This window comes from Chaetodon trifascialis, chromosome 3 (genome assembly GCF_039877785.1).
Source record: "Chaetodon trifascialis isolate fChaTrf1 chromosome 3, fChaTrf1.hap1, whole genome shotgun sequence".
Lineage (NCBI taxonomy): Eukaryota > Metazoa > Chordata > Actinopteri > Chaetodontiformes > Chaetodontidae > Chaetodon > Chaetodon trifascialis.
Window position 1 is genome coordinate 21,534,593 of NC_092058.1, and position 27,015 is coordinate 21,561,607.

At 43.9% G+C, this 27,015-nt stretch overlaps 1 protein-coding gene across 1 annotated transcript; it reads right to left on the reverse strand.

Annotated features, from left to right (window-relative positions):
• Window positions 1-818: 818 nt before the first annotated feature.
• ptpra (protein tyrosine phosphatase receptor type A) lies at window positions 819-26,316 on the reverse strand. The gene is made up of 22 exons (XM_070958656.1): window positions 25,916-26,316; window positions 16,892-16,938; window positions 16,675-16,756; window positions 16,133-16,561; window positions 12,302-12,401; window positions 11,994-12,067; window positions 11,378-11,514; window positions 10,275-10,365; window positions 9,924-10,000; window positions 9,776-9,812; window positions 9,569-9,666; window positions 9,012-9,131; window positions 8,036-8,202; window positions 7,797-7,932; window positions 7,545-7,694; window positions 7,347-7,440; window positions 7,117-7,193; window positions 6,809-6,943; window positions 6,119-6,244; window positions 5,816-5,967; window positions 5,252-5,387; window positions 819-4,292 (listed from the first exon to the last, which is right to left on the reverse strand). Exons 2-22 carry the CDS (start codon window positions 16,910-16,912, stop codon window positions 4,218-4,220), a joined length of 2,514 nt encoding a protein of 837 aa, XP_070814757.1. The 5' UTR covers window positions 16,913-16,938; window positions 25,916-26,316; the 3' UTR covers window positions 819-4,217.
• Window positions 26,317-27,015: the final 699 nt, after the last annotated feature.

Consider the following 27,015-nt stretch of genomic DNA (forward strand, 5'->3'; position numbering starts at 1 on the left):
CTGGTCGCACTTTCATAAAGTTCAGGGACTGACAGGATACAGATTAGTTTGAGTCAAGCTCTAAAATCACTGGATCCTACATTTCCCTTCATGCAACTTGATACTGTCTTTTCCTTATACCCTGCTGTAAGGCCACCAAACCGAACAGGTTCACTCAATAGTGATTCCACATTAATAAATGCCTAATGTAAAATGTATTGCAGCTCCTACTGTCCACCTCCACATTTCAACAGTAAGCGTAATGATTCTCTGATTAATTATTTATTGGGGCAAAAAGCTCATTAATATTTGATCGGGGGTGAAGGGTTAAACACTGATTGAAAACCCTTCAAGAGCAACACTCAGGATGACTTCCTGATCTATAAGACACACGAACGATTGGCAATTATTTTACAGCACTGTACCATTAGTCTTCATTGAGAAGTGAGCTGTAATGAGCATCAGGTTGTCCTGACTTGAAATGCGCAAAAACAATGGATGACTGCATGTCGGATACATGTGATGCAACATCCGTGTTTTACACTGAAAGACATAATAAATACAGACAAATGATAAAATCTCAAGCACTTTATTAGGTTTGAACAGTATCTTGCTTAGAAAGGCCATTTGGCATTATATAATTATATATAATTTTATCATATATATAATTATATATACATATATTCAAATGTTGAATAACAAAACACTAGAAACAAACATAGGCAAATTAAAAAATAGGATTTGCTTAAGACAATTATACCAAATTAAAAATGGCCAAAACAAGACATCTCTAATACATTTCAAAATGGTCCCGATACAGTTCAATATACATCTTTTAAAAAGAAAGAAAAGAAAAAAGAAGGGGGAGAATAAAATAAGCAAGGCGGCAGACAGGAATGAAATATAAATAACCTTACATTATGTACAAAAGGGAGTGGGCAGTGACCCCTGGGAAAAAAATGGTCCAAAGTACAAAGTGAAAGAGGAAAAGGAAGCGACAAGTGGACAACAGTGACAGGAGATGGAAAGGAGACGTGACATAAAGGTGGAGAGAAGAAGAGCAAAGTTGGACTCTAGTCTTCCTCCAGTCTAGCGCTCTAAGTGTAGACGTATGATTCTCCAGTCATTGAAAATGCTCCACTGGGGCAAAGCTCCAGGGGTAAAGGGATGTGAAACAGGGACGACTGCTTTCCCTCTGTGATTATGCATAAAAGATGCAACTGTGTTTGCTGTGGGGGGAAAAAATGTCTGAATAATTGTTGAACATTCGGGCACCCACAATTGATTACTTGTCATGGGTCCCACATTAAGTGATATGGAATGAAATGAAGCCATTAAATCTAAGATAGAATCAATTAAAAAGTGACCTCTATGTTAGTTTGATCTGCACTATCAAGGAATCTACCTCTATGCGGCTCGAGGGAATGTGAAAAGAAGGATGACTGACCCGATCTTTCTTTTGGCCCTATTGATTTGTCATACAAAGAGACTCGCTGTCAGTCTGCTGCGACCTTTGAGAAAATACATCTGAGTTGGGAAAATGCAGAAGTACCACCACATGTCTGTAAAATTGAGAAAATCAAGTTTTTTTTGTCCATTTTTACTTTTTTGAAAACCTTCCACTGAGGCACTTTTTTAGGTTCATTCTAATAGCAAAATAGAGGGTCTTATGGGCGGGCACAGTGTCGCGCTTTGCTGTCAAATTACAGTGAGACAAAGTGATCACATGATCCAAACACACACAATAAACCCGTGTAATTGAAGCACAGACAGAACAGCCAAAACAAAAAGCATCCCCTCCTCTATTGATTAAAGAGCCATTAAGAGATGAAGTAAATAAATGAAGAACATAATGGCACATAACTCAGAATGTGGGCACTTGTGATGCTTTGGAACGAAAGAGGACCTGAAATGATGATGACGATGCTCAAACAGCCATCAGTTTCAGTGAGTGGTCAATTAAAACATCTGCTACTTTTAAGTCCCTACAGGGGCCTCACAGGAGGCCTAACCCGGGACCTCGAGACCTGAAAGAGCTTCTCAAGAGTTCAAATATAGTTCCTGTATTCCAACATCAAAGGCCATATCGCCATTCTGACCTCAGCTCTCATTCGCTTCTGTACTTTTAAGGGCTTTGCTTTTGGTGCAAATAGTGCATGAGTGTTCAAGCAATATAACATTGACACAATCACCCTTCCTGAAAATTCAGCATGTACTTTTCATGATGTCTGCTATCAATAAATTAACTTTGATTGTGCTCCTTCTTCTCAGAAAAGGAATAACATATGGAGTGTTATTGTTAAGTATTAGTGTGATGTGAATAATGTACAAGACTGGGGCTGTTTTCTGTTCAAATTTTAAAAAAGGACAGCATTAAAACTGTGAAAAGAAATGTTACTTCCCATATCATGGCGCTGAAATCTGAAAGTGAGGCTCTGAATACTCCTCTGTTGGGAGTTAAAACCAGTGGAACGTTAAATCAGCTGTGGAGATGAACTTGAATTTGTTCAGTTCGTAAATTTAAACAATCCTGGCATCAGTCATTTCCTGTGAGCTGAAATGAGGAGTGACCTGAAAGCCCTGCGGTTAATAGACGATACTGTAGTTCAAGTCTGAGTGTCCTCACAGAATAGCCATTAAAAAAAAAAAAATCCTAGCAAACGTCGCATGGCACACCTCCACTATTAAAGTAACAATGCATCCATTTTTGAGGAATACATTAGCAACAGCATTCGAATAAAAAGAAACATTCTTCGGCATCAGTGTTCATGGCGGGAAATAAAAGGAGATGATTCTTTAAGAGAGTGACAGTACAGCGTAGTGATGCGAGGCTGATATATATCTATATTTAAAAAAAGACAGTTAATTCAGGCAGACTCAAAGGAAACCCATACAGAAAAGAAATGCTCAATACCGTCTACAAGAAATACTGACGTGTCTGTAAACAAGAAACAAAATATGCCGGGTACATAGCATTTACTGATTTCTATGATGCGATAATGGAGTAACTTGTGACTGTGTTGTTTGTGATTTGGCTTGTCAACATGATCAACATCGCTGCTGACAGTGTAACAGACCTGCAAATGAAATATAGAGATTTCTACCAAAGCTTGACCAAGTCTCCTATTCCTTAAATTTCTGTAAAGGGTAAATAAATATTTTTAAAAAATGTATTTGCAGAACCAAGTGAGTGAAGGACTTTGGCACTCGGCAGAGAGCAGACAGTGACGTGAAAACACACCGTCTTCTCTGCCAGCTTATGCTCAAGTTCAAACACACACACACACACACACACACACACACACACACACACACACACACATAGATGCTCAAAAAAAAAAAAGGAATGGCTCCTGGTATTTACTGTGTGTGTGTGTGTGTGTGTATCAACCTGAACCCATGAGCTACATCACTGACATCCTCAACTCCAATCATGAGTGACCTTTAAACCCATAAAACTGTGACTGGCTCGATAGATGAAACTGAACGGCTCTGCTACGTGTGTGTGTGTGTGTGTGTGTGTGTGTTTAGGAGTTTTGTCTGTAAATGTTCAGGATTCTGCTACCACACATGTTGCTACAGCGCGGCTCTAGCAAAGCCAAAAATGTTTGAAGTCTCTGTCCTTAAAAAGTAAAAAAAAGAAATCCAAGCATCATTACACTGCCTCTGGATGTTTTTACATTAGCCTCCAAAGCATTAGATTCATATATATATATTTATATATTCATGTATATATATATATATTTATGTGTCATATATATATGTGTGTGTATATACACACACACATATATATATATCTCAATATTACCAATAAAATACATTACAGGTGCCACCCGAAAATGCAGCCAAACTCAAAACTGTGTCTGAAACCAAAGTAATAAGATGCAACACAGTAAGTATATATACATATGGGGGAAGCGGGGGCATGGGAAGCAAATGGGGGTGGAGGGCTGTATTAACACGACCAATATTACAAAATATTCAAGAAGGCATCTCAGTTATTTTGTCTGTCCGACTGCACTGCCCTGTCCTGTCCTCCGGGCCGAGGCCTCTGTTCCCTTTTCCTCCGGGCAGTTCATCCCATCCACAGGTCAAGTTGTGATGAGTCTTTGTGAAAAAAAATCCATCAGATGGGAATATGCAGCTTTCTGCATGGTAAGTATGTGTGTGTGTGTTCTGGCGCGTGCATTATGCTTTCATGAAGTGTGTGCGGACAGCCATCCATCCACGGCAGGTCCCTACTTGAAGTTGGCGTAGTCGGAAAAGGCATCGATATACTCCTGGACCACTTTGTAGCAGAACTCGTACTGCTCCTGGGGGGGGACAGCCATGTCAGTTTGGACGACTAACACTACAGTCCTCTGAAACCTGTGACATTTCAATCAGAGACACTGACCCCGTGTACAAGTGCTTATAGTACAAAGAGCCACCGCTCTTTGTACTATAAGCAGTCACACAGCCGTAGTTTGAGCACTGATGCATTATGGATGTTCCTTAAAGTGTGTTTTGCATTGAGATGTCAAACACAGGAGAATATACAATAAATACTGTTATAAAAACTATAATTGTAAGATCTAAGAAATTAGACTTATGATTTAAAAGGCAACAGGGGAATCGAAACATCTACAAAACACCCAACTTACATTTAGACTGCCTTTGCATCTCCACTTAAATCAATTTCTTAAAGGAATAGTTCAACATTTTAGGAAAAATGCTTAATCTCTTTCCTGCTGAGAGATAGATTTATACCACTCTCATGTCTGTGCACAAAATATGTAGCTGGAACCATCAGCTGGTTAGCTTAGCTTAGGATACAGACTGGAGTTCGCCTGCTGTTACCCTCTGACAGAACTCGGTTAGCCGTTTCCTGTATCCAAGTCTTTATGCCTAGCTAAGCTAACCAGCAGCTGTCTCCATTTACATAGTTGCCATACAGATGCATGTGTGGGAACAATCATCTTGTGTTTCTCCAAGTACTGAACTGTTCCTTGAACCCTGCAAACATACTGGAACCAGGTGTCTGTGTCGACCAGCTCCACACTGAACTGTTTAATGACATATATCCTTAATTCAAACAGCTTCCAAAATTGCATCAGTTGCTCTTTGGCCACAGCCCAGTTGGACTGCCAACGTTAATGGAAGATATTGAGATATTCTGAGCTGACAGATACACTAACAGCAGTGAAAATATTTCTTTGCTTGGTGAGCTAAAGAAACATGCCAGAGCAATAATCAAAAGTAATTTGCCATTCAGGTTCAAAGGGCCCCTCACCAGTGTCTGCACCATGTGGGGTCTCTGCAGTCTGAGGCTCTTGACTGTCTGGAAGACATCCAGGATGCCCTCTGCCTTCACCCTCTCCAGGACTGTGCTCAACGCACAGAAAGTCCCCGTCCGGCCAGCACCAGCACTGTAAACACACACGGGCATGGGCACAAATGTAAACCTCAATATACACACACACACATGCAGAAAGCCCGCGCACACACAGGGGGCTTCGCTGTGAGCACACACTAAGAGAAGGAGCATAGCAACAATTCAAGGGGCAGTTAAAATGTCGCAAGGAAGAAGAGAACAATTCTTGTTCTTGAGTTGTTTTTTCCTGTGATTTAATGGCTGCAACATTTTCACAGACACACACGACCACATGTAACTTCCAGGAGCGTCTGCACTGCGCAACAGTAATAGAAAAACCAGTATCATTATTTTAATGTCAAGTATTTTGTTTTGTGATTTTTCATTATAAGGGTTCATACAACAGCAACAGAAGGTTGTGTGTGTGTGTGTGTGTGTGTGTGTGTGTGTGTGTGTGTGTGTGTGTGTGTGTGTGTGTCTTACCTGCAGTGCACCGTGATGGGGTGGTTGCCAGACTGCTGCTGTTGTTTCTGCACCGCAGCAATTATGTTGATCATGCCCTTGCCGTCAGTGGGGATGCCCACCTCCGGCCAGCCGTGGAAATGGAACTGACGCACCGCTCGAGCCTTGTTCTCCTGGAAAGATGGAGGATGGCAGAGAGAAGAGATTACAATATTGGTAGTGCGGCAAAGATTGCTGTTGGTACATCATCAGTGGTAGCTAACCTGGGCTTCACAAACACATTCACTGTTAGATCCATGCTCGTTGCATTCAGTTCTCTCTCACCCTGTTGTTGGTGACCAGGAGGTCACGCACTGTGTAGCTCTCGCTCTCCTCCTCCCTTTTAATCTCGATGGAGATGTCCCCATAGACCACTGCTCCATCACTGGGCCAGTACTGAGCACACTTCTCCTGCAGGACCCATTAACGGAGACGGTTCAAATTACCGTGCTTAACGACATGCTAACATTCTGAAAGTTTCAAGGAATCTAAAAACGTCAATGTGATCGAAATCTCTAGATAGTGATTTTTCAATTCTCCAGATGTCATGTCTCTTAAAGAGAGAAACAAATTCCTATTACATTAATAATTAATTACATGGGCAAAGAAGGAAACTGACACCGAATCCATCACGTTTGCCAGAAATAACTTGCAGCTCTGACCACTGAGGTGATTTCCTGGTATGGCTGTTCAGCTACTTCAACTCCAACAAATACTATTACTCTTTGTTGGAGTATCTAGACAACTTGACCAGCAATAATCTATGTCACATTTTCTTAAAGATCTATGAATACATGTTGGAAAACCACTAAAGGTCAAGTCATTTTGCTAAGATTATTATCACGTTATACGAGACCAGTGGCATCAAGTTAGCATCGAGTAAATTACCTAATATCAATATTCTATTTTAGCCAGTTACTGCCCTGATATTTAAGACTAGTGTTTGTATCTGCACACAGACACACAGACACACACCTGCCCTCTCTCCTCCAGCTCAGTGAGCATGACTATGGAGCAGCTTCTCCACTCCCAGATCATCCTCCAGAAGTCCTCTATGGTGTGCTGCAGGGGGCCCTGGCTCGCCATGTAGGAGTCCTTCTGACGGTAGCCCTGTGACCAGATGAGGTAGACAGGAAGTCATGTCCAAAAGGAAAAGGAGGGATGAAATGGAAGATACAAAAATAAACAGTGGGAGGAAGAAAGAGAGACTTGAAACATCTGATTGATTGCCTGCAATAATGAAATGAAATGATCCACTCTTATCCAGGTGCTTTTACACTCACATCAATGAAGGAGGCATTGACATAGTCGGTGTTCTCCTCTCCTCGTTTGACTGGAATGATCACTCTGTTGAACTCATCTGTTGGAAGCGAGGAGATACATTAACCTTGTTTGAAGCTTTAAGACCTGACACAGGAGCTATGCATCTGCAATTTCATTATGCGCATCGCTCATCACTGTGTGCAGGTGCAAAAATACTGTATGAACCCACAGCCATAAATGTATCACTCACATGGAATGATCTGTAGGACTCTGTTCTTCTTCATGTTGGCGGGCAGGTTGCCTGTTCTCATCTTGTCGTTCTGAATCTTGATGGATGTCAGTTTCTAGAAATTACGAGATCAATCGGTTTAGATGCAAAGGTATGAGAACGGAGGTAGTCAAAAGAGCGCAACTGTTGTCTCCACAAGAACACGACACACAAGCAGACCTTGAATTCAGCCTCCAGACCACTGCAGCCAGCTCCAGGTGAGGGGGCGTAGAGTTTGGCCAAGTGGGACTCCAGAGAGGTCACCTCCAGCTCTGTGTCTCCGTACAGGTAGTGCTCTAACAACGCCTGGAAGATGAACACGTACTGCATCTGTGGGACAGACAGGGGATTGTTGCATTGAAAACACGGCATCATAGGAGAGACTGAGTCCATGTGTGTGATGTGGGTGGAGTGTGTCAGCGTTGGACTTACATCAGTCTGGACCATCTGACAGCGCTGGGCTCTGATCCTGGTAACGAAGCCAAACACGTCCACCTTCCTCTCAGCGATCATCATGTCCAACATGGCATCGATCACAATGAAGGTGCCTGTCCTCCCCACGCCGGCACTGACAGATGGAAATGTGACGTGTCGTGAGTTGTGTGTGACCCGCAGACAAAGGCGAAGAACAAAACAGGCGAAAGGAAGAAGGTGAGCTTCGATCCACTTACCTACAATGGACCACAATGGGCCCGGCATAGTGGGGGTTGCAATTCTTGACTTTCTTGAGGAACTTGAGCATGCCAATGGGGGTGAAGGGCACCCCGAAGTCAGGCCAGCTGGTGAAGTGGAACTGGGTGACGAGCCTCTGAGGCTTCTTCCCTGACACATCTCCCACCTGAGACACAAACCAACCGGGTCATAGACCAAGCCACAACATAATGAGTGTGATCTTGCTTTCCATTGAAGTCACTGAACTTAAGTGCCTGCATATTCACATCTAGTTTGTAAAACTGTGTGAGGGGAATAAAAAGAACATGCACATTTCAGTCTCTGATTCAGGAGCAACTCTTCATGTCCCACCATTTGCAAACAGAGCTATTCATATAGTAACATTAAGAGGCAAGGAAATGTGTGAAAGGGCCCAATTTGAGTCCCAGGCCATTACCTCTGACAATGAGGAGGGGCAACATTAACAGCGTGCTGACACCCACTTCATCAATATTCACTGTGCAGGCCACTGACTTTGAAAACAACAGTGTCACTCAAAAGTTCAGACACTTCAGTAGTCAAACCACATGAAATGACTGAATCACCTTTGTGGAGCCAACATCCATGTTTACAAAGTTCAGAGCTCAAAAGTCTCGGACAGAAATGTTTAGCATGTTTTCTTTTTTGTCAGCACATCTGAAAATAGGTGTTTTTTACTACTACTACTACTGCTCCTCTCAGATTATTAGTGTTGAGTCTGTGCTGAGTATGAGCATATGTAGCACTTTGGGATCAATATATTTAGATGGGTGAAATAAATACAAATGTCAAGGCATGTCAAACTACGTCAGAGCTGTCTGACAGGCCTCACACTCCAGAGGGTTAAACACACACTCCAGCGGTTTTCCTCATGTATTTACTCACACCGGCACTTGCAGAGGAAATGGGAGGGTCAACACAGACTAAAACGACTGTATCCTGGTTGTGAGACATTACCTGTTGGATGCAGAACTTGCGGATGGTGTAGTCCACCAGAACCATTGTGTCTTCGACAGACACGCGGATGTTCCCGTATGTCCAGCAGCCCTGGTCCGGCCAGTACTGGGCACACTTACACTGAAACACAGAGGGATTTAACATTGAGCACTCTCAGACAGCCACAATTAATGTGAGCTGTGGAATACAAATTAGGTTACCCAAACCAACAGTAATGAAACAGTGTTGTGTCTATGAATGAAAAAACAAAGAGAGGTCATGATTTAATGAGCAGTCATTCTTGCTGTGGCCCCCACACAAGAATTCACACAGCTGTTTAGAAAGTGCACAGTTTAACTAACTTCACAGATAAAAAATTAACTTTACAAATAAAGACATGTTAAACATAAAACCAAGAGGCTGGAGGTGATTTTGTTACCTGGTGCTTTTAAACCCAGTCTCAACTGTGTATGTATATTCTATACAAAGTGTCCTTTGAAGCTGTTGTATTATTACAAAACAGCATATAAACACATGCAGCATCATCATCATCATCCCTCCTGCTCCAGCTCTCCTACCTCTTTTCTCTCCTTCAGATTGGTCACCATGACAATAGTGGCTGTGTTCTGCTCCCAGATCATCCGCCAGTAGTCATTCACCGTTTCCTCCTTTGGCCCTGAGAGACAGAAACTCAGAGGATGAGCAGTAAGCCAACAATCAGGTAGTTTGTCTGTTAAATAAACTACAGCGCAGCCTCTCTGCTGCCATGCAGGCTCAAACCTTACCTTGAGCTGCAATAAACTTATTCTTGTCTTGGTAACCCTGCAAAAGAAAGAGGTGAAGAAGAGACGTTAGGATAAGACTGAATACGATTCATCATATTTAGAGCAGAATTGTTCATTTTGTGGGAGAATTTGCTGCACTTATACAAACATTTATAAAGGAGGCGTTGATGAAGTCAGAGTCGGGGACTCCCTCCAGAGAGGAGAGATGGACCCTGGAGTGATCATCTGAGGGAGGAAGCAGGAGCCACAGAGAGAAAAGGCAAAGGAAGCAGAGGAGGAGCACAGTGAGGGAATATGAATTACACATGGGAGATGACAAGTTTTCCATTCTGATCACTAAAGGATAACTCACGACATCGCTTGCTAAACGGTCTTTGATGATATTTAGTATGACTGTACTGATAAGTGGGTCGAAAAGCTTGAAATAGCAGAGAAGAGCTCTGTTCCACTGAGTGCTGCTCTGTTAACGTCACGGTGTCAGGGCTCTGTTAGTACTCACATGGCAGGATGTTGACATATCTGTTCTTTTCTTTATTCTCTTCCTTGGAAGCAGCGTCACATGATGCCTGGATGGGGCAGACTGGCAGCGCCTGAACACACAGAAAAACAACACATTTAGATAAGGTGAGCATCAGATCCAAATGTCTCTGTGTGACCCTGCACATCAGTTCCTGTTCGCTGTGTGTCTAATACGAGTCAGCTCATATGTGGTTTGTGTGAATGTGCTGCAGCAGTATGGGCTGAGATCTAAGATGAGACGTGTCTATAACACCTTAGAAGCTCCTTAACTTTGAGGATGTGTTGATGGGATGGTTTGCGTCCTCAGGGTTTTTTTGTTTCCTCTGCCCAGCTATAACAGTTACTAAGTGGACAACTGTCTCAGTACACATTTCCCACCCATTGAGTGAAACACTGCAGAGTTTGTCTGAAAATGTCAAAAGTCAACAATAATTTAATGATAGTAGCACAACTGCTAATATGAGCTCAAGCACTCCTTCATCTGCACCGCCTGTCATGTTCCAAGAGTGGATGATACCAAATGTGGACATTATTACAGTGGAACTGTCAAATCACTTTAGCTATTTGTGCTTTGCTTCTGGCTCAGTATTTCACTTTCTCACTCTCACATTTATTCATTAGCAGTGGGTAACTATTTAAACAGCTTATCTATTGCTTTTGGCAAAAGACATTTAAATAACATTTATCCTCTTTCAGCTAATTATCTTAACCATTTATCCATTGCTTTTGGCTAACTATTTGACTTGACTGCTGACTACTTTCCATGCACTCTCAATCCCAACACGTGGCTGTGAGGTTGGTGGGCTGTACTGTGTCCTCAGGCCACTGTAGCTAGTAGACTACTGGTTATCATGACTGCAGATCAGCATGACAGCAATTTGCAATCCTCCACAGAAATATGTGGATATATGTCAGATTAAATCCAGTTAGTTGAGCTTCTCCATAACCTTTGCATGCACCCCCTGGCGACTGAAATATATCCCCCTGGCGGGGACTCATGCAACAGATATGTGGGTTAAAGGTGAATGGCACACTCAGTATATGTTATCAGAGGGTGTGTGTGTGTGTTTCAGTGTGCCATACATTAAACTCCTCCCTGAAGAGTTTGTTGTCATCAGCCATGCGGCGGTTCATTTCTTCCTCAAGCTTGTCGACGGGAAGCGGTGGGTACTTCCTGTTTGTGCTGGGGGAACGAGCCAATAGCGGGACACTCTGGAATTCTGTGCCGGCGAGCAGGAAGGGAGGAGGCAGGAGAGGAGGGAAGGAATGGGAGGAGTGAGACAGGTGGAGATAAAGACAGGGAAGAAGGGGGTAGGAAAAATGAGAGCTGAACTGTCTTACATCAAGGAAGACTGACTTCATCGTTTGTCTTTTCTACAGATGCCCACCAGAGGGCGCTGCGATTCAACAATGTGACACATGAGCAAGCTGACTGCAGCCCTGTTGGTTAGGTAATCACAGTGAACAAAAGCCTTCTGCCAACAGCCAACCAGTGAAATGTTATCGGCGAGGGAAGCAAGATCAATCGAGTCTTATCGGAAACAACAACAAGTGACAAGTTAGGTCAAGCCGGCTGTGCATATTTGCTGATATGACACAAAACAAATACATGAGCACTCAGTGAGTGTGCAGGCACATCTGCCAACACATACAAAGAGCACACAAACACACACACACTAATGAACATGTGGGAGTTTACCTGTATCATCTGATCTACCATTGGTCAGTCTGAAGGAGTTCGAATGGCTTCCTGCCTGCTTATACTTTTTAAACCTGTCAATCAAACACAGATCAGAGGGCATATTAATACAGAGATGCACAGGTCTCTCTCTCTCTCTCTCTCTCTCTCTCTCTCTCTTTCTCTCTCAAACACACTCACACACACATAGCTTTAGTCTCACAGCTGAATGCCAATCAGCCATTGCCATGGTAACAGGAGCACCTCAGGCTTTCACCACAGGTCTCGAGCTGATGTGCAGTGTGTAACATCAACCACACTTCACCAACCTGAGCATGTAGAGGATGATGATGATGAAGATGATGACCAGCAGGGAGGACAGGGCCACCATGACTGCTATGATTGGCATGTCATCAGACTGGTTGTTGTCTATATCAGCAACGGAAAGAAAAGGAAGAATAAATGGTTTGTATGATGCATTTGATAAAAAAAAAAAATCAAAAAAAAAATCAAAAAGGGTGTCTCAACACTTGAGCTGAGTCAGTGTTTTTGTTTGAAACTGATGCCAAATTCCATTTCCATTACTAAATTATTCTCATATTACACCATGACACATGAGCTCGGGGTGTCAAATGTGGAAGTTTAATCAGCTTGTTAATGTGACGCATTTTATGAAGAAATTATACGATGTGCACAAAACATGGCAGAGTGATTTTACCAATTTCTGTCATATTACAGACTGCTTGTTAAATCTGAGCAAAAGACAAAGTCACCAAACACACAGCCAAGAAATAGTCCAGCATATACAGTAATCACCCATGAAACCACCACAGAAGTGTGAAAACCTGTCCACAGCATGATATAACGTAATAAGTGAGCATTAGGGGCAGATTTTGCTGCCTTAGGACACAGCCAGGCTAAATGTTTGACCTTGTTTTCATTTTTTACGCTAAGCTAAGCTAACCAGCTGCTCACTGTAACCTTCTATTAATGTGCACTGGTGTCTGCATATTACTTATTATTCAGATTGACTCATGAATTAATCTACTTCTTGTTTTGGCTACAGCTAAACGAATACTGTGATACCCATCTACAAACCTGTGTAATGCTGTGTAAATCATAAATTAAAGTAAATGTGATATTCTTTTTGACATATACTCAACTGAAAGGAGTACAAGGACAATATATTCAATGTTTGACCTCATCCACTTCATTGATTTTTGTAAATATCTGCTTATTTTGGATTAAATGCAGCAACACATTTCAGACAAGTTGGGACAGGAGCAACTAAAGACTGGGAAATGTGGAATGCTCCAAAAACACCTGTTTGGATCATTCCACAGGTAAACAGGTTCATTGGTAACAGGTGATAGTATCATGATTGGGTATGAAAGGGGCATCTGGGAACGGCTCAGTCATTCACAAGCAAGGACGGAGAGAGGTTCACCACTTTGTGAACACATGATTGTATAAAGGATTCTACTACATGAGCTCAGGAACACTTCAGAAAAACATCAGTAAACACAGTTGCAATTTTTTAAATTTACATTTTCCACAGAGTCCAGACTTTTTGGAATCGGGTATAGTTTTCTTGTGGCTGTTTAAAGAAAAATAAACCGAGGTCATAAAGTGACCTCTGACCTCTTTCAACACCTGCCTGCGTTTCTTTCTTTCCGTAAGGTTTGTCCATGTTAATATTTCATCCTGCAGCCAAAAACAAAACTCAAACTGACACGGAGATGCAGAGAGAGAGCAACAAGCCGTCCTCTGGAGTGAGCGCATAAATCCCAGTTTACCCAAAAGGGTCGACCCTCAGCTTCTGTGCCCCAGGATGACCTCAGACACAGGCCGACAGTATAAAACACCCAAACATTTAGCACGCTTGCTGTAAATTCCATATGAATGATTTGGAACATAAATGCTAAACGCTTTCTACGTGTCATGAACCAGAGAGCATGAGGGACCATTGTGATGCCGCCGTGCACTGTGCTCACCGAGGCTTGATATTACAAATCAGCCATTACATGGACCAAGTTATCTATTATCTGTTATGCCTCATGTAGATTACAATAGCTGACCAATTCGTATGTTTTCACCACACGCATGAGTTATGGTTTGAGGGCAATCCTATAGTCTTCCTGGTGACCTTCCACTGCCGCAGTTGACACAAAAGACATGAGATCTGCGTGAACAACAACAGGAGTCTGGTATACAAAAAAACGGCTGCCGTTTGTGTGCTGACGACCAGTCAGTAAGACACACAGGGTCCCAACAAAAGAAGAGATTTTTCTAGAAAACTGCACGGTGGTGGCGACAATGCAATGACAAAATCAGCTGTTCCGCGGCCCCAAAAATTCAAGAAAGCTCTTAACGTTACAGGCGAAATATGCGGCAAAGAATGCATCATTTGACTTCATGCTCCATATGCACTTTCTGGGGGAAGCAGTTTGGAACGGCGCCAAGATATGTTGCATTTTCACGCACAATCGGCAGGACTTTTCAGCGCTCTGCCTCGGACAATGTGTACATTGAACAGGGCTGGAGCACAACAGGCTGCGGGTATCATGTGAAACTGACACAGCCTTGACGGCTCTGATGCCATCTAGAACTGCTCACAGCTCTTCACACGAGGCTCGCAGATGGCTGGCAGGAGACAATGGACTAATTACATAACACCTACTAACTCGAAGTGATTATGTTATATAACAGACGTAACATACAGCAGTGCAGGCACATCTGTTGTGGATGTGTTGACCAGGCTTGAATAATGCTTATCTGAACTTCCACAGCTTCTCCTTAAACGTCTCAAATCTTGTTTTACCCACTGCAGGCCGACTGAGAACATACCTGCTGCTATCATGATGGAGAATAAAAACCATCTTTCCGAATCAATCAATGACATTTTATAGCGATTTGTGCATTTCTCTATAATCATGTAATATGAATAATTAATGAGAAAGAAAAGGGTGGGGGGGAGTCATGTTTCACTCACAAGGATGCCACTTGGATGGTCAGTATACAGACACAAGGCTGCTAAAAAATAAGCTGAATAACACTTGAGATTTCAAGCATTTTCTCATGTAATTTTTCACATTGAAACAGCAGCTCTTGGCAGCGCCTGGGTCGTCCAGTTTGGATGACTGGTCAAATGCAGGTATGTCACGTCAGGATATTTCCAGCGCTGCTACAATGGAGTCTAAGAGCAGAAAAGTGTTCGACTATCTAAAATATTAAAGGTCGACTCTTGACCAGAAAGCTTCCTTGCCTGCTCTTTATGGCTGTTGCTACTGCTTTGCCAGCCTGCATGAATAACACACGGCGAGATGGACCGACAACAAAAAAGAAAAGCGGCCTGACGCTCTCGCTCTCCTCTAAAAGATGCCATCAATCCATCATTTTTATGTATTCCAGCACTTCTTCTAAAGAAGCTTTGTTCTATGGTCGTATTGAGATCCCAGTAACCTTTTGTCAACTTCTATTTTAGTTGGGCCATGTTCACACGTAGCATTGCAATGTGTCTTGGATGATCTGATGACGTGTGGCAGCTCTGAATCCAGGCCCCAAAAAGTGTTGAGAATTCATGAGACGCTCAGACAAAACTCAAGAGGAACAGATAAGCTCACATTAAAGGACGGCCCAGTCATCTTTACGGTGTGCACAAAGCAGGAAAAACCTCTCTGATGCAGCTGCATCGAGCACATCTGCCAGACAACCGACGTGTTTAAGGTTTAAAGTATGAAGCTGAAGCAAAGTGCAGAACAGCCACAGATGAAATCCAACATGAGCGATGACGAAAAACCCCATCGCGGCTCAATCTGCAAATATCTGGGTACGGCACACCGTCTCTGAACAGCCCCTTGGTGATTTGCCACACTTCTCTGAATGACTCTGAACAACTGTCCTACATTCAGCTGTAGGTTTTCTGCACAGACAAACAGGGCGATAGGAAGACCCACGTCATGGTGAGTGGGCGCTTTTCCATTCAAGATAAAGTGAGTCAGTCTAATCACAACGTGTCTTGTTGTTTGGAGGCGTTTGGGTCTATTGAGACTGCTGCTTGTGGAGTACCTGACATCTCTGTGTCCTCTATGATTCATCTCTGTATGAGTGCAGAAAGCTGCTGCTTCATTATGATAAGTTCAGGCACACAGAGCACTCACCATGTGGAGTGGTGTCTGGGGTGAAATCCATCCCAGGTTCTGTGGTGGTCTCCGTCTCCACAGTGACTGTTTCCTCATCAATATACTCTGGAGTTGGGGTGTCTGGAGCGTAGGCGGTGGTCCCGTTGTCTGCCCCCGCCGGAGTGGGAGGCCCGGGGCTCGGCGGTGCCTGAGGGGCATCAGTTGGAGCGGGAGGTGGAGGTGGGGGGACTGGTAACACCCGTCTGGTGCCATTGGGACCTGCCAGTTGTACATCATCCTCGCCAGCTGGGCTCGTGGTTGTGGTTGTTGTTGTTATTGTCGTCACCGGGATGACTGCGGGGGCGAGCGTCGTGGGTGGGCCTGTGGGGTCTTGTGAGCGTGCAACTGTAAAGTTGAGGGAGGGTGCGGCAGGGGGGTCTGTGGGTTTGGCAGTGACATTTGGAGGACCTTAAAAGAAGAAGAAGACATTTTTCAGCATTGTGCAACTTTTCACTGTGAGCCTTTCAGCTTCAGATGGCGAATAAGAGGAGGAGTTTGAAGGGAGTGGACACGGATCGTACTTGTGATGGGGACATGATCCTGGGCTGAGGCCCCGAGGGCAAGACCGAGCAGCAGGAGCAGGGGACACACACCCATTCTGCCCTACATGGAGGATGCACAACAAAAGGAACAAGAGGGTATTAGTTAAAAGGTATAATGACCTTAAATCTCATTGAAATCCACAATAAAAGTTACTCAACCCCAAAGAATCTTGTGTGCATGTTAAATGCATTTTACCTGAAGACGCGAAGTTGGCATCAATCACTCATTCGCACAGCGTTTTCCTGGAAAGCAAACAGAGGGCATTTAGCACGAGTCGGAAGAACTCGTTACTTTTTCGTGCTTAACCAGTCGGGAAAATATGTATATACTTAATTATTCATTTGCTCTTTTCAAAATCAGTCTCAGGATGAATTAAGGGCACAGGTGTAAAGGATTTTGGAGTATTGTCAGATTATCATTTGTTTCAATTTCTAATTTCAAGGATATTCTAGTTGGACAGTCAAACAAACAATAAAATTATTCTCCTACATTGAATTCATCCGTACCACCCAGCACTGACTTAACTCATTCATTCCTTTTGCAACAGGGTTTCAATTTAAAAATGTGTTTGACACATTCTTCACTCGGAGCATGACCAACACAGAATTAGTGTCACATTTAAATTCCTGCAGTGACAGTGAATCAGCACTTCGGACTCTCTTCACACACTGATAACAGTGGGTGCTCTCAGGAGGCCAGAGAATGGACAGACCTGGAGGAGGCATGACGGAGGCTGGGTGGTCGGCCTGGCAGGCTGTCAGTCTTTAGTATAATCCCAGAGGCCAACAACGCTGTTGTCTCCCTGACTGAGCTGTTATAATCCCTGGACCTAATCCCATGGTGCTGACCCTGGAATAATCCAGCCCGCCTGCCTCCGTTTACAGAGATACTCCACCACTGCACTGTGCCAAACGCTGCAGCGCTACCACACACAAACTGATGCTTTACATCAGGGATTATGGCATCAGTGGGCAGAGGATAAATTGGGTGCTAAAAGCTCTAATAGTGCCAGTTGCCAATCTTGAACTGAGCTCATTCATCGCAGTGCTTACATTCTGGTTTTAGCACAGTGCTGTTTGGCTCACACTGCAGCTTGAAATGGGGCATGATGAGCAAGTTATGTTGTCAATGAGGATGCTATTAACCTACAAATCCAATTGTTGCTACCCCTCTCTCTGTGTCAGCCATCCATTTAGCCAGCAAATGTCTGCTTCCGAAAAACAACTCATGCCTCCAGGAAAGCGGACAATGGAAAATTCAGCAGGAACTTTACAAAGATTTTAGATTATCTGAATATTTACCAAGGACCTTTTGGTCCACACTATCGACATTTTGGAAAAGTTTATAAGAGAAATAAGAGCAGGATGTGTCTCTGTTCTATTCATAGACATGCCTCTAGATTTTGATAGAAGGGTCTTGTATCACAAGCGTTTCTCTTGATCTTACAGCCGACTGACGATTACTTCCTCATCGATTCATCTGCGGATCAATTAAGCGATGAATCGTTTAGTTTATAAAATGTCAGAAAACTGTGAAAAAATATCCACCCTAGTTCCCCCAGAGTGCCAGGTCATGTCTCCAGATGTCTTGTTTTGTTCCACCAAAACATTCACATTTGAGGAGGCAGGAGGAAAGGCAAACAAAGCAGTGTGCACTGTCGCTGTCTTCCAGGGCCTACAGGTTGTTCATGTGCACGCACTGCTTGTTGCTTCCTTCCTCTGCTGTCTGGTCATATAAGACCTAAGACAAATCCCTTGCTAACCCCAAAACCACATTACAAACCTAAACCTCTACCTCTGCCATCCTCCCATTCAGTACTCATTAAAAGGAGTGACTCAGCCATAATGGACAAGCTCAGTGATTAGTACCATTTTGTGTGAATTAGCGTTACACAGCATCTGTCTCAGTGTGTATTAGGTTAAATTCGATGGGATAGACAAAGGTTACTAATGGGCATCCTCGCATCAACAAGCTTTTTTAGTAACCTTTCCTTAATGGAGCATGACTCATTGTTTTGTGCGTGCCATCCTGGGAGGCTGGGTGACGCGTCACTGTGTCGGTGTAAGTGATATAAGACGGTCCTGTTGCTAACCTTCACTTCACAGATGCTGCAGGAGCCCGAGAGGTTTTTATCTGTAGACCCACGAGTACAAGCTCCCTAGAGATGCATCTTAATATGTTCTGGCCTCCTGAGATGCAGCAGTCTTCCACTGTGTGTGTGTATGTGTGTGTGTGTGTGTGTGTGTGTGTGTGTGTGTGTGTGTGTGTGTGTGTGTGAATGCATGCAATTCAGAGGTATGTGTTGGCAGAGGACATCATTAATTTAAAAGGTTCTGGGCAAGTGCTTCTATTTGTGCCATTTTTAGGTATTGTGCTGTTAGTGCTCTCTATTATGAAGATATTCTGGGTGATGTGTTGGTGTAATTCACATTCAAAGGATGGAGGATGCAGGAGACACTGCAAAGACGCTATTAGTGTTGAATTATTTGGTTGTATTTCATTATTATGCAGAAAGTAAATGACTCTTGCTAAGTGTCCTGATCAGGCTCTAATAATGTTCCTTCCTACGACGGCTAATAAACGCTGTCTTGCTGAAGCGTTCCTATTGCACCTTTGTTGACAGACCAAGACATACTTCCTGTCAAAAAAACAAAGAATTGGCTCACAACCTACGTTTATTGATTTGATCTCATGTTTCATAAACACATTTAATTGATTAAGCCCTTTTCGTCTTTTTTTTTCCAATACAGCCTCTTGCTCGGCACAGTGATGCAGGCAAATGTAAGAAAAAAAAAAAGACGTGGAGTAAATATCTTTCCGACAGTTTCATCATGCTATTCCCCACAGAGGAAACATGTACATGCCCATCTATTAGTGAATGAATGCACTAAAAGGTAGTCATGCAGCTCATGCTCTCCTTACTTTGGGCTTGTGTTGTGCAACCATGTGAATATTTTTCAGACAAAGCAGAGCACATGGAGGCAGCCCTTTACAGCAGCCAGCGCTGGGATGAGCTGCCCGATGGCCAAGTGCAAACCTGCCGCAGCTTTCATTAAGACTATGACAAGCAACAAAAATCAAGTTGGACTGGAGGAAATAAGAAACACAAAATGTGACAGGACATCTGCTTTGATGGGCATCGAAAACGTTCTCCTCGTTTCCCCTTAGGGTTTTTAGAAGTTTAGTATCAAAACCAACTGCACAAGCTTGAATGGCAGTGGGATAACAACAGGACTCCTGATCCTTCTTATGCAGCCTTGGAGTGGCCATAGAGAGAAAAAAATACACAAAAAAGCCATGTTTAACTACACTGAGTCCTCAAAATGCTGCTGCATGTGCAAGAGATCCAATTCGTCCCCACGTTTTAGTTTAATGGTGCACATGAGATATCCAAGTGTAGAGAGCCAGCACAACGGGATGCATCTAGCGTTTTTCTAACCTACTTAAACGAAGCCACGGCCAATTCCATGTGACAGCTACAGATGTTGGGGAAACAGCGATATGATGAAGTTTATCAGAGGGCAAGAATTCAGTTGGAATAACAAAAGATGTCACCAGAGCAGAGTGTTTCTGAGGGACAGGCCTCACTGATTACTGAGTAAAAACACAACTTTTTAACATTCGCTGGTTAAACTGGATCAGGAACTGGGGTCAGCAGCCTCTCAGTGAACATGGCCAGACTGGGACCAAACACAGCCTCGGAGTTCGACTCTAATACAGCACAGATTAGCAATAAAATAACAAACCCCGGCGCCAGACAAGCTGTCAGAGAGCAGGTCCTTCATTTATGTCCAATTTATTTTATATCTTCACTAAAAGAACTTTAAAACACCGAGTTAAGTTGGCTATCCCTGCCAATGGGACCAAACCTGACTCAAACTCAAGCATCAGTTCTAAATTTTTACCTGAATGACTCGTCAGCCGGGCTCAGGTGGGGAATCCACAGTCCATCTAACAATTAAGGTTTAATTGTAAAGGCTAAAATGTCGTGTTAGTACAAGGAAAAAAAAGCCATACGCTGGCAAACTGCCTTGGTAACATTATTTACACAACAATAAGCAATATTTGCGAACTTAAACCACTGTGAGCTGGTGGTCAAACACTGTACACATGATGCAAAAACGCACACAAGTATTTCACTGCAGAAAACGAATCATCTCACATGCAGTCTCATAAGACAACAAAGTGAACTGTAACTCTTTCTTATTGTGCGTGTCACCAGTCAGCAATGTGCAGAGCTCGCTGCTTGTTTCACTGTGAATGCCGCTGGAGAGCGCGTCCAGCTAATGAAGACAGTTGCTTCTCTGGCCGTGGCCAACTGCAGACCTCATAGGGGTGCGATCGCACAGTGGTGAAAGGGCCGGGCTGTTCCCATGCCATTTCATTCACACAGTGAAAGGAACACTTATAGGTAGAATATAAAGGACGTCCAATTACATCTCCATGACAACCAAAGGCCAAGACGGAAGATCAATGCGAGGTAGTCATTTAATATGGGGAGTTCTTACACAAGTCTGTGGATTTCACTGATGCTTTTGTGTTTGCGCGTGACCTGAGGTGAAGTAATAAGCATCTTCTCTGACTGCAGGGACGTCAATTCACGGCTTCAGATGATGACAGAGTTCACAGAAAGACGGAACAAAGTTCTTGAGACTTGAATCCTTAACGTGTGCAGTTTTTCCCTCAGTTCATTATGTGATCCAGATTTCACAGAATCCCAAAGACAACTGTGGCCAAGCAAAGACAACTGCAACAGGAATCCTTTAAGCTCAGCATTATTCTTAAAAATCAACAAATGTTATTAATAATTCATGGAGGGAAGCCCGAGGCAAGTGAGCGAGCTGGAAACCCAGCAGACACAAACCCTCCAGGCCTTGCTGACATGACAGTGGTGGTCAAGGGGGCTTCACCATTCATGCGGGGAAATATTTCCCTCTGGCTTTCTACAAGGCATCCTGCTCCTCGAGTCGCTGCAGCGCGAGATAATGCTCGTCTGTCTGTCTCCATTCATGGCATATTAATACTGTTTCTATGTCTTGGGAGGGGGGGTCTGGGGCAGCAGGAATACTGTGAATGCTTCTCTTCACAGGAGACTGAAGTAGGCCTAACCCAGGGCCGCTGCGACTCTTGCTCCGAAACAGACCACAGATTATATGTCCCCTGTGCCACATACAACAGCCACAATCCTCTGGACTTCCCTTTCTGAGGGATACTACTCCCTGCTGGTGCGGTTTGTGTCCCTGTTGCCTTCATTCATGAGCTGGTGGGTTGATGAAAAGACGAAGAGAAGCATGGGATTACTATTCTGGCTAATCATACAGGCAAGAGTGACCGCTGTGTCTGTTATTAAGCCTGTAATGATGATTTGGTTCCACCAGGCTGGAAGGATCAAGAAAACTCACTTGCTTCAATGAGTGAAAGTGGTGAGTCAGTGAAGCTCTGCTTCATTGTGGGGTTTCTCACAGAGCATGCCAGGGGCCTCTCAAGCTTTCCCACATTGGACACAGAGAGGATGTGGAGGCGCAAAGCATGGCCTCCCCACAGAAGCCGCTGTGACCTTGAAGCGTGGTGTGGGGCCAAACGGAAGGCCTGAGGGCCACGGCGAGACAAGATTCAGTCACCTCTGCCGTTTGAAAGTTAAAACCGATTTCTACAGTCAGCGTGCAGCCGTCAAACCTTAATACTTTTTTTTTGTGACTGTCCAAAATGTAACAGTAGAGCAGAGTACTGAAAACTTTCAAGCCCTGAAAGTCCCTGAATGTTCCCAGGGTCGTCTTCTCAGTATGTCATTACATACTGATAGAAATCAGAGTTCTGACTATTGACCAAAATGTTTAGACCGCATTTAACATTTAATAAGTTTGCCTTTTTTTAAACAAAGTGTTTCAAGAAAAGCAAAATGCAAAGGATGAAAAAAAAAAAAGATAAGATATGCATATGTGTTTACATAAAATCTTACCATTTGTAAAGTAACTAGAATATACTACTTGATGATGTAGTGGATCTATTTTTACCTGTATTTAGTATCACTGAGAGCAATGTTCTCTTTATCAGGACCAACCTGATCACACTGACACAGTCACACCTGGAAGCTGCTCAGTGCAACCACAGCCTGACCTGGCAGGAAGTGAGGAGCTCCACTGGAGCAGCTGGAGTTAAAGGCCTTGCTCAAGGGCACGTCATAGTGAGGGAGAAGTAAGTGCTGCCCTTCACTTTCCAAGTTTGCTTTTCTTCTGTAAATGTGGTAGAGCAGACGTATAAAATGGCATCAAATGAAAATACATAAAATAACTTTTCTAAGGTTTCAACATTTCAAATGATATCCAACGATAAGTGGCAGCGAGTAAAGGCTGCCCTGTGTGCCCGCCACACTCTCTATATTTGGTCACTGAGGTTTTGTGACAGTTGGAACTCAAAGTGAATCTTCTCATATCTGAATGACCATCCTGCTGCACTCGTCCCCTCCTCTTCCTCTGAGAGATAAGAAGCCCATCCACGACAATGAGACAATCATCTGAGTGAACTTCACAGCGGTGTCGTGACAGCACTTCTCCAAAATCCCTTTCCTTCCACATCAATATTTAGGTGGTGCATTCAAAGACTGCGCAGGCTTGCTAACATGCTCTTTGGGCATTTTTTCGCAGCAGGGCAAGAGAGGTCTTGCCGGCTCGAAGGCCGATGCCAAGGACAAATCTAAATATTTATAACTACGCCTCTCGACTGGGTTTGAATCAGACCTGAATTTGACCTCGACTGTGAAGGTATTGTTTAAAGAAGGACATCAGAATTGTTTCATAGCAGGAAAAGACAATAACACAATGTGATTGAATGCGACATTTTGCTCGTAATTCCTGCTTTTCCTTAACAAAATGAGAAAATATGGATTCTCGGCCCGCAAAACAGTGAATGGTGGCCACATTAATATAACTGTGTCCATCGCTAAGACGTACTGTGTGACAATGAAAGAATTTATGTGGCTTGTTAACGTATAGTGGCGCAGCCGAGCGTAATCCTTTACGTGTAGGAGTGTTAATATATGTGCCAAACTCAGCCCCCCTTCATCCACAACTCTAACACTAGTGCCGTCATCCCACCTCATGGTAACAATGACACGGTGTCTCGCTAAACTAATGAAGGAATAAGGAAGTAGCACCCTTAGCTTGACAGACCTGGATCCCAGGTGAGTCGACAAGATCACAAGAACCTTCACACACATCTGAAATACTTCTTAAACACAAAATCCCCGCCTAGTCTTTGAAGTCCGCTGAAAAGAAATAAACTGTTATCCATATCCATCGCAGCAGTGGTGAACCAGAAACATCAATCATCCCACATCAGGAGGATGTAAAACAAAGATTTACTCAATAATTTGAGGGGATTACATAATTACTACTCCACATCTACAGAGGACAGAACAAAGCAGGGTGACTCTGGGTGAAGTTTGTCCCAGTCAGGCGAGATATTTGATTCTTGAACTGTTAGTCATCACACAGGTTCATTTCCTGTATTGCAAAATAAATGTCATTAAGGCCGGATGACATATCAGATGTGGCCAAAATCAGGCTTGGTAGTCCTCTAAATGTCATTGTGTTTATCCTGTTAGAGGCTGAATTACAGTGCTCCTCCACAGTAAAATACGTAGGCCCACAGGTGGAAACAAAAATATACCTCCTGCCCCACCCAAACAGCCAACTCATAATATTGTGTCAGCACCCTGAAATTGTGAAATTTCACAACACGGAGACAATTTCAAAGATCCACCCATCGAAACTTCACGCAAAGTTCCAGCGAGGTGCTTTCAAGCTATACTTTATCCGTATTTTTAGAAACTAGGCCAATCATGAAAAGTGTGGTGTGAGGATCACTCAAGCTCCTGTACTGAAACGCTTTCAGGATCCCAAGACAGAAATAACTGCTTTTCTTAAAATAGGCTGGAGAAGATATGGACAGAGCGAGCAAGATGATAACGGCTCTGCCTTTTTTTTCACCTCACGCAGTCCCACTTTGCTGAGATGAGGCTGCCTGACAGCCAGAGATGGTTTGACAGCATGTTGGGAAGGAGGCGGACGTGTCCAGGCCTGACACACAGAGGTCAAGGCAGGCCTGCTGCTTCACTGGGGGAAGTCACAAAAAGTTGCAGGAGGTGCAGCTCCACTCTCGCACTTCGCTGGGCCTACTGTGACGCGGTGAGACGACCTCCGTGGAATGGAAAGCGTGTTGTGGAAAGCTATGGTGGACATGTGCTGCAGCTGGGTGAATCGCTCCAGACACGATGAGTCAAGCTCCAGGCAGACACAGCAAGGGGCTTTTTCAGATAGGACAAGTCGGGCTCTGCCATGCCTCCTCAACCTGGAGATGCATCTCCCTGCTCTGACTTTCAAGTATTCAAACTATTCTTATAGCCGGTGTTGCAGAATTTGGTGTGTGCATTCATATTCTGTGTCTGACGGCCACCATTGGTCATGACAAACAGGCCATTAAGGGAATAATCCATGTTCTGATGAGCTGAGAAACCCTAACTTACACTCCAAGTGAGAGCAAAGCAATGCATTAAAATAAACTGCTCAGTTACACCCAGCATTCAGGAAGAGAGGAGAATATTAATCATTATTTAAAAAGAAAAAAAAAACTTTGGGAGAGGTTGTGGGGGGGAGCTCAGTCCAGAAGCTGTCAGAGAGCCGCTGTGATCTGACAGACCATACATGTTAATGTTAATGTTAGGGCGACCTCATTGCCCCCCTCCCGCTCCTCCACCCACCCAGCCAGCTCCCCACCCTCTCTGAACGTGGAATAACAAAGCGTTGATCAATAAAGTGTACTTTCCAGTGAGGCAGGACCGACCCGGACCCCCTCTTTGTTCCACCGCCAGCGCAACAGCATCCGCAACAACAAACCGAGTTACAGCCTCGGACTCACAAAATGTTGTCGTACTCCTCTTCGAGCCCCCTTCGCCAAAAAAAAGGAAAAAAAAATCCCTCCCTGCCTCCGAGCTACTTCTGAAATGTTCAAGCGTTTACAAAGATGTGTACAACTACTGAGCACAAGCCTCCTCCTCGATCAGCCCGGGGTTACCTCGGCCGTGACACGGGCATCATGTAACGCCGCCTGTGAGAGTGAACGCGGGGGACAAAGTGCCTGTTTGTGGGTGAAACATGCTGCTACGGCGACATTGTAACAAGTGGGATTCGGGCTTTGCGCAACAAAAACAGCAAAACTCACCACAACTCTTGGAGCGCCCAGAGGAAACCAGAGGAGGAGGGAGGGGGATAGGCAAGGAGGAATGTATCCTCTCTTTCTCTTCCACGTTTTTCAACCCCGGCCCCCTGTCTCCACACCCCAGGAACCGAGAGTGCGAGCGGGGTGGGGGGACCTGGGTGATAGCAGAGGAGGGAAGCACGATCTGGGACACACAGCCAACACTTCGCGGTCAGTTTATCTGCTGGATCCAGGCAAGGACGGCACCTCCACAAAAATCCTTAATTCGCCCCGACGTTCAGTCCCCTCGGGGAGAACTTTCTTTGCCTTCCTGGGTGTGAAATCCCACGGTTTATCCGCTGTATCCGGGCGCGTCGGCCGACTATTCTAGTCCGCCATGTTGTGTGTCTGTCTGCATAGGAAGAATGGGAAGCGAACAGCAAATTCCCAGGCCAGGCCCCGTCTCCTCTGCGCGCTGATTCTCCACAGCCCGCAGCGACACCTGCTGGCCAGACTGCCTCACCGCAGCGGGCTCGGTCAGTGCTCCCAGACTGAGGGGCGGGCAACCTCCAAGGGGTCCACGAGAGGCCCCCGGCTCACTTTCAGCGTCCCTTCGTGATTAAGAACCCACCAGTTGATGAAGATGAGGCGCTTACTGTTTTTTCTACTTTTTTGTTTAGCACGATCAACCTGGCCAGGAGCTGGAGATGAAAACGAGTCTTTTGGCTGAATCTGACACTTTGACTTATAAGTGTGTTAATGTTAATTCGTGTGTATAGTTTAGTATAAAGTATAAAGCTTTATTGTTATTGTTATTTTTTATTTTTATTGATTTATTTATTTACCAACTTTCACTTATGTAACTAACATCAAACAGGAAAAGGTCTATTTCCTTAGAGTCAATATAAAAAGCTCATTGTCTTAATAAAGGCTTTAATGGTGCTACATATTACATTTTTAGTCTCATCTGGAAGAGTTATGATAGCTCAGTGGATAAATCAACAGTCATCAGTTAATCAAATTAAGTGAATTTGTGAGCAACCATGCCAAAAAAAAAAAAAAAAATAAATAAATCACTGATTGCAGCATCTCAAGTGTCCTCAAATAAGAAATCTGCTGATTTC